Genomic DNA, 13020 nt, shown 5'->3' on the forward strand with positions numbered 1-13020 from the left:
CCGCTTCCCCCGCTCGAGTTCTGCGCGCTCCGCCGCAGGGTGCAGATCCGGGGCGCCCGCCTGGGTTTGGGGCGCAAGAGCAGAGGCGGAGCCAGGGCGGAGCCAGCGCTCCCCGTCCACCCCCCCGTTCCCAAACGAAAGCGAAACGGAGCGCAGGAAAGGAAGGGCGGAGCCGGCCTGGAGGCCCCGCCCCCTGCCCTGCGCGGCCGGACCGACGGGCGCGCCCAGGTAGGGGGCCGCTGAGCGCGCAGTGCGGACCCTCGCGGGGACCTACGCCGCCACCATGTCTCAAGAAGGTGTGGAGGTAGGAGATGGCTACAACTGGGCCGGTGGCCCGTGAGAGATGCTGAGGAGGAGCTAGGGGCACGGAGCGGGCTTCGCAGTTGCTGGGGACTCCATCCAAGCCCAGACCTTCCCCCCAAGGCTGGTACTCGTCTCCCTCGGAAAGGAGAGAGACCGCCACATGCCCCGGAGCAAAATGCGGCCTCCTCGAGGAAAAGCGGGGGCTGCTGGGTCAGGGGTCAGAGGCCAGGGGTCATCTGGCCAGCCTCTTCCCTTAGCCTAGGACGCTCGCCCTAGTCCGCTCCCTCCCCCAGTGCCCTGTGGGGACTTTGGCTTTTTCCAGGAAATGCAGTAGAGGGATGGAGTGGGGGGGGGGGGGAGCGGGTGCGGAGGCCAAAACCCAGGGTCAAGTTTAGGCCGTGAAAAAAGGAAGCCTAGGGATGGAGGAAGGGCAACTGCGCTTCTCCTTCCCCCACCGGTCCCCACCCCAGCTGGAGAAAAGCGTCCGGCGCCTCCGGGAGAAGTTTCATGGAAAGGTATCCTCCAAGAAGGCGGGGACTCTGATGAGGAAATTTGGCAGCGACCACACTGGAGTGGGGCGTTCCATCGTGTATGGTGAGCAGGTGGGGGTCCTGCTTGGTGAGAGTTAAGCTGGGGAGCAGGGAGGGGGTGTGGTTTGTGCTGGGGGCTGGAAGAGGCAATGAGATCATCTCTTTAGGGGGCGGTCTGGATCGGGGTTCTGGGGGCCCTGAAATTCCCACAAAACCTTTCAAAGGGCCTTCACTTACACTTACTCTCCCCACCAGGGGTAAAGCAGAAGGATGGACAAGAACTGAGTAATGATCTGGATACCCAGGTAAACTGTTCCCCTCCCCTCAAAACACGTGGTAAGGGGAGGAAGAATGGAAGGGTCAGGCTCATCCATGGCAGAGCTCCTTCTGTGCACTGTCCATCCACAACTCATGGTCTAGCCTTATTCACTTACTCACCTCTCACTCATGGATCTAACCAAGGAGCCTGCAAACCATAGGTGCTCATTACATCTTGATTGTATGAAATGGAGGAGAGAGACAAGAAACTAGGCAGTGAAAAGAATACGATTATCATCATTACAGAGGAGCCAAAGAGGTCGGGGAAGGCTTCCTGGAGGAAGTGATACCACATTCTTCAAGCCTAGGGAGGAGTGATCCCTGGGAAGGGGAGAGGTTGGAGATCTTCCTGGAAGAGAAGGTGACCTGAGCAGAGGAACTTGCAGACAGGCTGGGACGAGTAGGAGACGGGGGAGGAAAGAGGGGCAGGGAAGCCCATGTAATGAATGACTAAAACAATGAATGAATGAAAGCCTCTGTATGGCCACTTTGCCCCTCAGATGGCCTTGGTAGCTGATGCACTGGTTTGCCTGTCTGAAAGGGCCCAGCACAGAGTTGTTAGAGTATAAAAAAGTGTTTTATACTTGTAACATTTATATATTTACAGTTATACATATAATGAGTATAATAAAACTAGCAAAGAGTATCATTGATTGAGCACTTTCCCTGCAGCAGGACTCCAGGAATTCTACCTGTTGACTTATTGCCACAGGTTCTGTAAGACAAGTCCTATTATTTATCATATCCACTTGACAGATGAGGAAGCTGAGACACAGGGTGATGAAGTCACTCACCAGGTTCATGCTGAATGCAGGTAGTGACTGGGATTTGAACCCAGGTCACCTAGAGTCAGAACCTGGACTCCTAGATGTCCTTCATTAGGGAGAGTGGCTTGGCCACAACCCCATACCTGGAAGTGATGAGGCCAGGATTCCAACCCGTGGCTCTCTAAATCCAGAACTCAAGCACTTAGCCTAAAGCAGCGTAGCCTTAATGAGGTGACCTGTCACAATGCCAGCAAGTGTGTGGCATTTGCCAGCATGAAGGGAGCACGGGCCCCAAGCCTGTTGCCCTACACTCACTCAGGGTAATCTCAGGCAAGCCCTCTCAGGGCTCTGGGCTTCAGTTTCCCCATCTGAACAAGGGGGATCACAGGTGTCCCCACCCCTCAGGGTTGCTATGAGGACAACTGAGGTCACACACCCTTGCCCTCAGGAAGTGGGAGCTGCTCAGTTAACTCCTCTTGAGTTGGGGACACCTTACTCATATGGGGCCAGAACCCTGCCTCCCCATCCAGAAGCCCTGCCCCCAGAAAAGCATGAGCCACCTCCCCAGTTTCTACCCCTGGTGTTTCCACCCAGGACCCCCCAGAGGACATGAAGCAGGACCAGGACATCCAGGTGAGTCCAGGGTGTGGGACGGGGAGATGGAGCGGTGAGCACACCCCTGGAGGTGTCCATACGTGAGGAGGAGGGACACTTCAGGGGCTGGAAGAGGACTGACCACCCTCTTGGCCCCGCCCACCCCATTCTGCAGGCGGTGGCGACATCCCTCCTGCCACTGACAGAAGACAACCTACGCATGTTCCAGCGTGCCCAGGAAGACCTCATCCCTGCCGTGGACCGGCAGTTTGCCTGCTCCTCCTGTGACCATGTCTGGTGGCGCCGCGTGCCCCAGCGGAAAGAGGTGATAACCCAACCCCTGACCTTGGTTCTGTCCCGGCTCTGCTCCCAACCCCCATTCTGTGTCCAAACCAACTGACCTAAGAACATCAGCCTCTGAGAACCCAACCCCGGACACCTGCAGCCTCAGAGATCAACCCCAATCTCAGCCCCAACTCTGACCCACTGAGCTGGACTTTCAACTTAACAATTCAACTGGAGAAGCTCAACTTACCCCTGAACTCTGACTACGGAGTTTGACCGCTACCACAGAAATCAAACCTGAACCCAAAATCTGGCTTCTGAAACCCCTGACCAGTGGCGTTCTTCTGGTAAACGCCTAACAACCAGCCCTTGTAGGAAGGAAGTGTCCCCAGATTTACAGTGTTCGCCAATTTCGATGGTGTAAATCCCAACGTGACCACCATCAGGCTGTCGGTGCCCATCTGCTCCGCATTTCTGTACCCCCAGGTGTCCAGATGCAGGAAATGCCGGAAGCGCTATGATCCTGTGCCCAGTGACAAGATGTGGGGCGTGGCTGAATTCCACTGCCCGAAATGTCGACACAACTTCCGGTGAGGGCACAACTTCCCGAGAGGGAGCTGACCCCACCCCCTCGCCCTCGGCCCCGCCCCAGCCCCGCCCCGCCCCTCCCTGCCCTGGCCCCATCCTGGCCCAGCTGGCCTTTGGACCCTCACGGCCCTGCCCGCCCCCAGGGGCTGGGCACAGATGGGGTCCCGGTCCCCCTGCTACGGGTGCGGCTTCCCTGTGTATCCGACCCGGATCCTCCCTCCACGCTGGGATCGAGACCCGGATCGCCGTAGCACCCACACCCACTCCTGCTCCGCTGAGGACTGCTACAATCGGAGAGGTGAGCGCCTGGCGCGTCCGCATGGCCTCCCCCTATTCCGGGCAATCTATGTGGCCTGGACTGCTGGGACTTCCACCTCTGGGGCTTTAAGTACCAAGGTGTCTGCCTGCTTCTTCCACCTAACTCCTAAGGTCCTAGTTCTGGAGGCCATTTCATCGCTTACCACATCAGCCCCTCCTTCCACATCTTCCACCGTCCTCCACCTCCTTGCCTCCAGGTCTCTCCTGGAGGGGGATCCCTCCTCACACTCACCTCCCATGGCATCAGCCACCCTCCGTGTTTTCACCCATAAGGCTTTGTGGTTTCACCCTGATGGCCCACATCCCAGTGTCCTGTGGACTCAGCCCTTGCAGTGTTTCTGTGTTCTTAGCTCCTGTTTTGTCCTCTGTAGTCTCAGGTGATGCCCATGACCCTGGGTCTCCTGTGGCTTTAACGTCTATGACTTCCACCTCTGCCCTAGAGCCTGTGGCCTCAGCCCCTCCCCTCCCCCAAAGCACCCTGTGGCCTCCAGCCCCAGGAGGGGGCTCAGAACCTCTCCCTCCCCAGAGCCCCACGTGCCTGGGACGTCCTGTGCGCACCCCAAGAGCCGAAAGCAGAACCACCTGCCCAAAGTCCTGCACCCCAGCAACCTTCACATCAGCAGTGGCTCCACTGTGGCCACCTGCCTGAGCCAGGGGGGCCTCCTGGAAGACCTGGACAACCTCATTCTGGAGGACCTGAAGGAGGAGGAGGAGGAAGAGGAGGAGGAGGAGGAGGAGGAGGAGGGCGGGCACGGGGAGTGACCCCTGCCAGATGCAGATGCAAACCAGACACGGTCTGTGGCTATTTTGTGTTGTTATAAAATATGAGCTCAAACTGAGATCTCAATGCCCTTGGGGAGCCGTGTGGGTCCAGGATATTGGCAGGGGGATTCCTGGGCACTGTCTGCAGAGCCCTGGGGAAGCCCTGCAGATCCACAATGGGAGGAGGTCTGTGGGGCGTGGTCTGCATGGAGCCAGGAAGGAGGGGTGGCCAGAACAACTTGGGCTCCTGCTGACACACATCCCCTGGGACCTGAGGGACAGATGGACAGAGGGTCACGGCCTCAGGGGCCTGATCAGCATGGCAGCCTTCTTGAGAGAATAAGCCCCACCACGAAACTCGGCCCAGTAGACCCCATCCTGGTAGCGACTACGGTAGTGGCCACCACGATGCCACACACCATTGAGGTTGGAGTGGGCACAGGCATGGTACCACCAGCCTCCCCGCTGGTACAGGGCACAGTTACCTGAAGGGAGAGGGGGAAAAAAAAGCCTTATTTTATTCTTCTCACCAGAATAAAAGCCTCTACCAGCACCTCACTAACACAAGGCTTTTGCCAGCCATACTCTGTCCCCCTACTTCAAAGTAATAGCCTTAGTTTCTTCCTTATCCCCTTACCAAAGTACAAGTCACATTTTCCTCCATCCTTTCTGCAAACAAGGAGCTTTACCTCTCATCCCTTTACCAGAAAAAACAACCTTCTCTACTTTCTTTCTACAACAGTTAAAAGCCCTAGCTCTCACAGCTCCCCCTTTCCCCCACCACCTTTCACAAAGGCTGGGGCCCTGACTTATTGACTCATTAGAGAATGAACATAGACTCCCTCACCAGAATAAGAGTCCTGTCCTCCATTCTCTTGTTTGCCCTGATCCCTACCAGAGGAAAGTCTTACCCCACCCTCTTTCATTTCCTCACTAAGAGTCTTCTATCCTGCCCCCACACACCACCAAAATAAGAGCCCTTTACCAGAATAGGAGTCTCGGTCTCTATCCACGGTGCTGAAAGGCTTGTCATTGTGCCAGGAAAGAGAGTCTCCAGCATCTCCATGGTACTGGCCAAGCCGCAGGCGGTAGTGGTCACTCTCAGGCTCCAGGGAAAAACCATCATAGTGGGCACGTGCCCCACGGCCTCCCCAGTCTTCAAGGAGCACCAGTAGCTCATGGTCCCCACGGCTGGTAAGCTGATGCACAGGTTCAAGGCCCAGCCAGTATTCCCCATCAGGCTGCCCGAAGCCCGCCTGGCAGGGCAAGAAAGTCAGAAAGGCAGGAGCTGGTCCCCTTCCCCTGCCCAGCCCTGCCCCACCCACCTGTGCCCACCTTGTAGTGCTGCCAGGTAGTGAAGAAGTTGACCGAACCATCTTGCCGCCTCTGAATCACAGTCCAGCCTCCTCCCTCCAGCTGTTGCTCGCACCATGCTGACACCACGTGCCGGCCCACTCGTAACTCATACACTCCACTCTGTCCATGGCCTGCCTGGCGGGCCTCTGCACAATCCCGCCATGGGCCTATGGGCACAGGGATATGGGAGAGGCACAAGCTGGACCAGTCAACCCCTTACTGGAGTAAGAGTCTTGATTCTCACTGGTCCCCTCACCAGAATAGAAGTACTGCTTCTCTTATTCCCTCTCCAGGATAAAAGCCCCAATACCCCTTTTCTTACCTAAATTAGATTCTAAGTCACTCTTCTCTCAGTAGAGCAAATGTGGAGCCTGGGATTCTTAAATCCTCCTTCTATGGTTTCACCAGAAGAGAGGTCCTGAACATGGCTCTCTGAACTTCCTCCAATTCTCACCAAAGTAGCATTCTTAAATCTGCTGCCCTCTCACCAAAATAAGAGTACCTCTCCTAGTTTCACACCATAGTAAGAATTTTGTTCCTTATCAGAGTAAGAGCCATATCTCCCTGTTCCATCAACAGAATAAAAATGCATCATTTTCCCCCAGTCCCCTCACCATAAGAGGAATCTCACATTAAGGTCCTGACTCCTATTTCCCTCTATTCATGCTGCACTGGGAATCCCCTGGCTCCTCACACCCCCAACAGCCACGCCCTTGACTTACCTGCTGGCTTAGGAGGAACAGCAGGGTGCCCCGAGGGTAGAGGAGAGGCCAGGGGTCCTGGCTGTCTCAGGGTCTGATCTCTCTGGGGTTCTGCAGCTGAGTTTAGCCTCCTGCTGGTGTCGTCAGTGCCACCCACCAAACTTACAGGAACCACAGGTACCAGGGGTGGGGGCAGGACCTGGGGTAACCAAGAAAGTCAGATACATTAGCCCTGGAGGCTCTGAGCTCCTGCATCTCCCAGTAGCCAGATGGGAAGGCGATCAAGCAGGAGCATGGCTTGATCCTCCCAAGCCTAACTCCAGCAGTCAAGAAGAGACAGAGTTGGACTTCCCCGTGGTCCAGCAGTTGGGACTTTGCTTCTACTGCAAGGGGAGGGGTTCAGTCCCTGGTCGGAGAACTAAGATCCCCCATGCCTCAAGGTGTGGCCAAAAATTTTAAAAAGAGACAGAGCTGGGCTTAAACTCTTGCTCTGGTGCCCATAGCTTAACCAATCTGTGCCTCCAAACTTTTCTGTAAAGCAGGGATAATATGAGGCAATCCAACACTTGAGTATTAACTTACTGAAGCCTCCCAAAGCTGTAAGGTAGCTAATGTCAGAGCAATAATCTCTTATTCAAAACCCAAGGCCAGACATAGTCCAGAATTCTGAATAATACAGCAGGAGTTAGAAACAATAACTGGAGAAGGAAATGGCAACCCACTCCAATATTCTTGCCTGGGAAACCCCATGGACAGAGGAGCCTGGCAGGCTACAGTCCATGGGGTTGCAGAGAGTCAGACACGACTTAGACTAAAGGACAACAAGAAACAGTAACACAGGGTCTACATATATTCCCTAGCATCCCCAATGAGGTCTTTGGTCTTCGTGCACATATTAATAATATACCTGATTACAGGAATCTGCCTGCAATGCAGGAGAGCTGGGTTCAATTCCTGGGTCAGGAAGAGCCCCTGAAGAAGGAAATGGCAACCCACTCCAGTATTCTTGCCTGGAGAATCCCATGGACAGAGGAGCCTGGCAGGCTACAGTCCGTGGGGGTCGCAAGAATCGGACACGACTTAGCGACTAAACCACCACTATGAGTATTCATATCAGGTAGAAAAAGACTTTAAGTAGCTACCAGTAGCGTTTTGACCCAAATAAGTTGTTGGAGAAGAGGCAGGGATCCGGTTTATAGAGCTTTTTGTACTTCAGAACTGCAGATAAGAGATCGTGGGGTTTCAAGAGGCCCCACCTTACAATGCCCACAAGAAGTGGCTGCGATTTGGGGAGGCTAATAGTTTCGGAGTTACCTGCTGCTGCCCGCCCGCACTCCCCGGGCACAAGCGCTCCAGGCGGGCGATGAGGCCACTCTGCTGGCTGACTAGCTGTGCCAGCTCGCGGAACTTGACGTCCAGCTGGTGGAAGCGGGCGGCGGCGCGCTGAGCCTCGGCCGAGGCGTTCAGCACGCGCTCCCCGAGCAGCGCCAGCGCGGAGGCGGGCTCCGCCCCCAGGCTAGGCACCGCCCCTGGGCCCGCCTCGTGCTGCAGCTGCGCGCGCAGCTGGCCGAGGCGCGCGCTCAAACCACGGCTCTCCTTGCGCAGCGCACGCACTTCGCCGGCTACGGCGCCGTCGGCCGTTGCCAGCCGCTGAAGTTCGCGCAGCAATTCCTCGTGGCGGCTCACGCGCACGCGCAGCGCTGCCACCTCGCTGGCGTTCACTGCCTCCGGCGTCGGCCGCGCGGCCGCTGGCCCGCTCCAGCACACGGCGCCTGTGAACTTCTGCGGGGGCAGCACGAAGGTGTAGGTGCAGCGCGGGGAGGCCGCGCGCGCCCACCACGCGCCCAGGAGGAGCAGCAGCTGCAACGTGAGCAGCCGGGGTGCCGACATGGCGGACCTGCGGGCAGAGAATGAACGGGAAGGAGCGGGGCTGGACCCCCGACTATGAAGTCGGACCAAACCCTGTCCTCTCCCACACGGGAACGCACATGTCTACACCTGCGTGTATCAGGGGCCGCACACGCCGGATACATCCCCTTCCCAGCCCCGAGGTTGGAGATGCTGCAGTAGAACCCATTCCTGGCCTCACCACTGAGTTCCAGGCGCCCTACAGGTCATTATGCCTCGTGCATTCACTCTGCAAGGCTTCACTGAGAGCTGACTGTTTACTGGCCTCAGTTCTAGGCGCTTGGGAATACAGTCGGGGGCAGCACACCCAAAAAAATCCCTGCCCTGGTGAGCAAGGAACAAAATTAAGTTAGAATTCATAGAGTATTAAGACTGCCCTAGTTTGTATTAAAGATAACAGTAAAAGACAGAGGGGAATACCCTGGCCGTCAGTGGTTTAACTGCTCTTTCGCTGCTCGGGACTTGGATTCCGTCCTTGGTTGGTCCAGGAGCTAAGATCCCACAAGGGGCAAAAAAAAAAAAAAGACACTAGTAAAAAGACTGGGATTTGAGAGAAGGGAAGACCTGGAGGACGTGACATTTTTATAGAATAACCTGAGGGAGGAAACCATGGGGGTTTCTAGGGGAGAAGAGGTCCCTGGCTGGGGGAACTGAAACTTGAGGGTGGATCATGCCTGATGTGTTAAAGCACCTGGAGGAGGCTGAAGCAGAAGCCATGGGAAAATGGGGGGAGAGGGGATGAGGGAAAAGTCCCCCTAACTCAGTCTAGTAGTGGACACCACATTTCCCATATACCCAGCTCAAAACCCCAGGGCTGTCCGCGTCTCTTTTTCCATGGCAGATGGAACTCATCAGCCAGGCATGTCAGCTCTGGTGTTTAGACCCTGAATTCCTCCACATCCCCCCTGCCACAAACTAACCCCATCCCATGATCCAAGCTCAAGACACCATCTGGCTTTCCTTACAGCAGCTACCTCCCAGGTCTCCAGGCTTCTGTCCTCAGGTTCTGCTCTGTTTTTCCAATAGCAGCCAGAGAATGCCTGTGAACACCCAAGTCAGGTCATGTCCCCTCACTTAAAGGAAAAACTCAAGTCCTCCTGCAGCGCAGAAAATTCTACAAGCTCTGTCCAGTCCCCTCCCTTCCTCACCTCCTCCTGTTCACCCCACTCACTCTGCTCCAGCCATCGTGGCTTCCTGACTGTTCCTCAAACACACAAGGCATCCTTCAGCCTTAAGGCATTTGCACTTGCTGTTTTCTCAGCCTGGAATATGCTTCCCTGAATTTATCATGCCTCCCTCTCCTTATTCAGGTCTCAGCTGTCTCCTTAGAAGCCCTCCTTGACTATCCCATTTAGAGTCGCCCCTCCTGGGCACACCCTATACGGACTTTTTTTTCTTTTTTCTTTTAATATTTATTTGGCTGCACTGGTCTTACTTGCGGCATGTGGGATCTAGTTTCCTGACCGGGGATTTAACCCAGGCTCCCTGCATTGAGGGCATAGAATCTCAGCCAGTGAACCACCTGGGAAGTCCCCATGGTCTTTGTCATTTTAGCATTTGTCATTCTGCATTTGCCTCATTGATTTGCCACTGTTTGCTCTCTGAATTCCTCCACCAAAATAGCAGCTCCCAGAGGCTGAGTCTGGGTTTTGTTCACTGCTCTGTCCCCAGCTCCTAAAACAGTGCTTGGTGCCACACAGGCCCTGCAACACCCACATGCTCCCCACCCCCAGGTGTTCCCTGACTCCCACAGGTGAGCTCATATAGGTGTCTTCACTCAAGGACATATACTTGTGGCCACTAACTCTCTGCCCTGCAGGATCCACACCCAGGCCCGCACTGTCTTCATTCCTGGGGTTCACACACTTGCAGCCTCTCAGATGGGGAAACACGTTCCTCCCATGTACATTTGCCCACATTCAGAAAATGGTCCATATGTCAGCCCTGTCTGCACCAACATCCACTTTGTCCAAACCCGCACATCCTGGTAGCCACACAAGTGTGTGTCCTGTGGGCTTCATCGTCATGCACATTACCTCGTTCACACATTCAACAAGCATTCCTTGAGCACCTATTGTGTGCCAGGAGATGGGGACACAGCTGTGACCAACACAAACAAAACCCCTGCCCTCAAAGAGCAGACTGGAAAAAAAAACAGTAGGTAGGTCTTAGAGTGATAAGTCTTAGGAGAAAAAATATGGAAGGATGTGAGAGACCTGGGCTGGGGGGCACTTTAAATAAAGGAGTCAGAATTTGCTTTCACTGCCAGGGCCCTGGGTTCTATCCCTGGTCAGGGAGCTAAGATCCCATAAGCCATGTGGCGAGGCCAAAAAAAAAATAAATGAATAAATAAGTAGAGGAGTTAGAGCTCACTGAGAAAATGACACTTGAGTGAAGACCTGAAGGAAGAGAGAGAAAGGGAAAATCATTCAGGGAGAGGGAACAGCAAGTGCAAAGGCCCTGAGGTGGAACCTAACTTGATATGCCCAGCGAATAACAGGGAGGCCTGTGAGGCTGGAACAGAATGAGAGAGGGGGAGAGCAAGAGGCAGAGAGGACAAGGAGGTGATGGAGGCACAGTGTGCAGGGACCAGAGGAGGATCCGGAGTTTTACTGCAAGTCCTGGGGGAGCAGTGGAGGGTTCTGAGCTGCAGAAAGCCATATTCACAATGGTACTCAAACACCAAGCACTAGCTCCCCAGGGCAGCACAGGGGCCTCTCCTTGCCCCCAACCCTGGAAGACATTGGGCCCTACATAATAGGGATGGACCAAACCCCTTGGAGGCTTTCCCAGGTAGCACAGTGGTAAAGAATCTGACTGCCAACACAGGAGACACGGCAGACGCGGGTTCAATCCCGGGTCTGCAAGATCCCCTGGAGTAGGAAATGGCAACCCATGCCAGTATTCTTGCCTGGGAAATCCCATGGCCAGAGGAGCCTGGCGGGCTACAGTCCATGAGATAGCAAAGAGTTGGACACAACTGAACGTGCATACACACAAACCCCTTGGAACTAGAGTGTGTGTAACATCTGCTGCCTTTTGGGATCTCAGCCTGTGGTAAAGAGGAGGCCTGGGGAGCCCCCCAGCCAAACCGAGGCCCAGGTTTCCCAACAGACAGATTCAGCCTCCACCTACCCTCCCACCCTCCTGCGCTCTCACCTCTCACAACCAAGACCCTGAGTTCCACAAGGCCCACAGCAGACACAAGAAGTCCGAGAAGGAGCCGAGGGTCCAGCAGGGCCTCTGAACTGAAGACGGGGAGAGGCTAGTGGGAGAGCAAGGAGGAAGGAGGCATGGTAACCACCCTCAGCCACCCAGAGCCTGGAACTGGAGCTGTGAAATGCTAAGCCGGGGAGCTCCAACTGTAAATATTTAGCATTTCCCACGTGAGAACAGAGGCAGATTTGCCAGACCCTCCTGCTCAGGCCACCAGAGCCTGATAACACAGTTCAGTGCCCTGAACGTTCCCCCAACAGCGGAGCACAGAGCGTGGGAGGCTGCAGGCCCAGGAGGCTGGGGCGGATCCCAGCCTCAGACATAGACACACAGACACACATCACAGAGAACCACAAGGGCGAATACCAGCAGCACCTGCTGCGTGGCGGGGGTGACTCTAAACTCAACATTTTGTATCATTTAATCCTGGCCACCTGAACTGGTCTCCATAAGTAGCCACATTTTACAGCAGAGAACTGAGCCTCAGGAAGGGTGAGCAACTGGCCTGTGGGTCACAGCCAAAGAAAAAAGCAGCAGTGGGATTCAGCCCAGGTAACATGGCTCCAGAACTCACACACATAACCACGACAATCACACACTCCTGTGTAACAGTGCAGCACAAAGACACATACAGATGCCCCAATAAGACATGTAAACCATTGCACAAAGCAGCGAAGATAGATGGAATCTATGTGTATGTGTGTGTGTCCATGGATTTGCCTGGCACACCCAATTATAAAGACACAACTGGAGGGAATTCCCTGGTGGCCCAATGGTTAGGATTCTGCTCTATCACTGCCGTGGGCCAGGTTCCATCCCTAATCAGGGAACTAGGATCCCACAAGCCTTGTGGTGTGGCAAAAAAAGAAAAAAAGACAGCTGGAAACACAGCACAGATTTGGGCAGTGACTTTTCAAAGCGTGGTCACATACACACATACATCACGACAGAAGAAAATATCCTGTGGGCTGAGTGTGTCTGTATCTGCACGTCAGGCACATACACACCCAAGTATACTCAGTCACACACCGGCAAGGGCAGAGACACAAACCAACTGGAAAGCGCAGAGACAAGCCCCTAATACCCACCTGCCACCCAGTGCAAGTTTCCATTTATCTCCCCCACACTCTCACATCCTCACACAGGTCAAGTCCTGCAAGGACGAAAACAGGCAGCAGTAACCACACACTCATCTCTCAGAAGTACAAAGCAACTCACGTAGAGCCCCCACCGGACTAGGGTCTCCTTGTAAGAAGGCCTCCCCGACCAGCAGACACACTCTCCCGGTTGCTACTGTCCTGAGCTCGTAACCCGAGTGGCCTCCCGGGCTGAAGGAGGAAATGGTCGTCCCAGATCTGAGAGACGCTGCCAGGC

General features: G+C 55.0%; 2 protein-coding genes across 2 annotated transcripts; one reads left to right on the forward strand and one right to left on the reverse strand.

Moving 5' to 3' along the window:
- Positions 1-4492, forward strand: SHFL (shiftless antiviral inhibitor of ribosomal frameshifting). The gene is made up of 8 exons (XM_055544233.1): positions 1-304; positions 774-897; positions 1089-1138; positions 2513-2551; positions 2688-2837; positions 3284-3387; positions 3529-3683; positions 4230-4492. The coding sequence occupies exons 1-8, from the start codon at positions 284-286 to the stop codon at positions 4463-4465; spliced, it is 879 nt and encodes a 292-aa protein (XP_055400208.1). The 5' UTR covers positions 1-283; the 3' UTR covers positions 4466-4492.
- A 261-nt stretch (positions 4493-4753) lies between these two features.
- Positions 4754-8467, reverse strand: ANGPTL6 (angiopoietin like 6). Its single transcript, XM_055544218.1, has 5 exons — positions 7837-8467; positions 6544-6721; positions 5801-5988; positions 5451-5721; positions 4754-4950 (listed from the first exon to the last, which is right to left on the reverse strand). Exons 1-5 carry the CDS (start codon positions 8410-8412, stop codon positions 4760-4762), a joined length of 1404 nt encoding a protein of 467 aa, XP_055400193.1. The 5' UTR covers positions 8413-8467; the 3' UTR covers positions 4754-4759.
- Positions 8468-13020: the final 4553 nt, after the last annotated feature.

Source organism: Bubalus kerabau, chromosome 1 (genome assembly GCF_029407905.1).
Source record: "Bubalus kerabau isolate K-KA32 ecotype Philippines breed swamp buffalo chromosome 1, PCC_UOA_SB_1v2, whole genome shotgun sequence".
NCBI classification, from domain to species: Eukaryota; Metazoa; Chordata; class Mammalia; order Artiodactyla; family Bovidae; genus Bubalus; species Bubalus kerabau.

Excerpts from the sequence above, each read along its gene's own strand:
- SHFL (XM_055544233.1), top strand. The coding sequence starts at position 284 with ATGTCTCAAGAAGGTGTGGAG. Across the intron at positions 305-773 it reads TGTCTCAAGAAGGTGTGGAG|CTGGAGAAAAGCGTCCGGCG; the intron begins GTAGGAGATGGC and ends TCCCCACCCCAG. Across the intron at positions 3,388-3,528 it reads AAATGTCGACACAACTTCCG|GGGCTGGGCACAGATGGGGT; the intron begins GTGAGGGCACAA and ends GCCCGCCCCCAG.
- ANGPTL6 (XM_055544218.1), bottom strand. The coding sequence starts at position 8,412 with ATGTCGGCACCCCGGCTGCTCACGTTGCAGCTGCTGCTCCTCCTGGGC. Across the intron at positions 6,722-7,836 it reads GTGCGGGCGGGCAGCAGCAG|GTCCTGCCCCCACCCCTGGT; the intron begins GTAACTCCGAAA and ends TGGTTACCCCAG. Across the intron at positions 4,951-5,450 it reads AGACCGAGACTCCTATTCTG|GTAACTGTGCCCTGTACCAG; the intron begins GTAAAGGGCTCT and ends CTCTCCCTTCAG.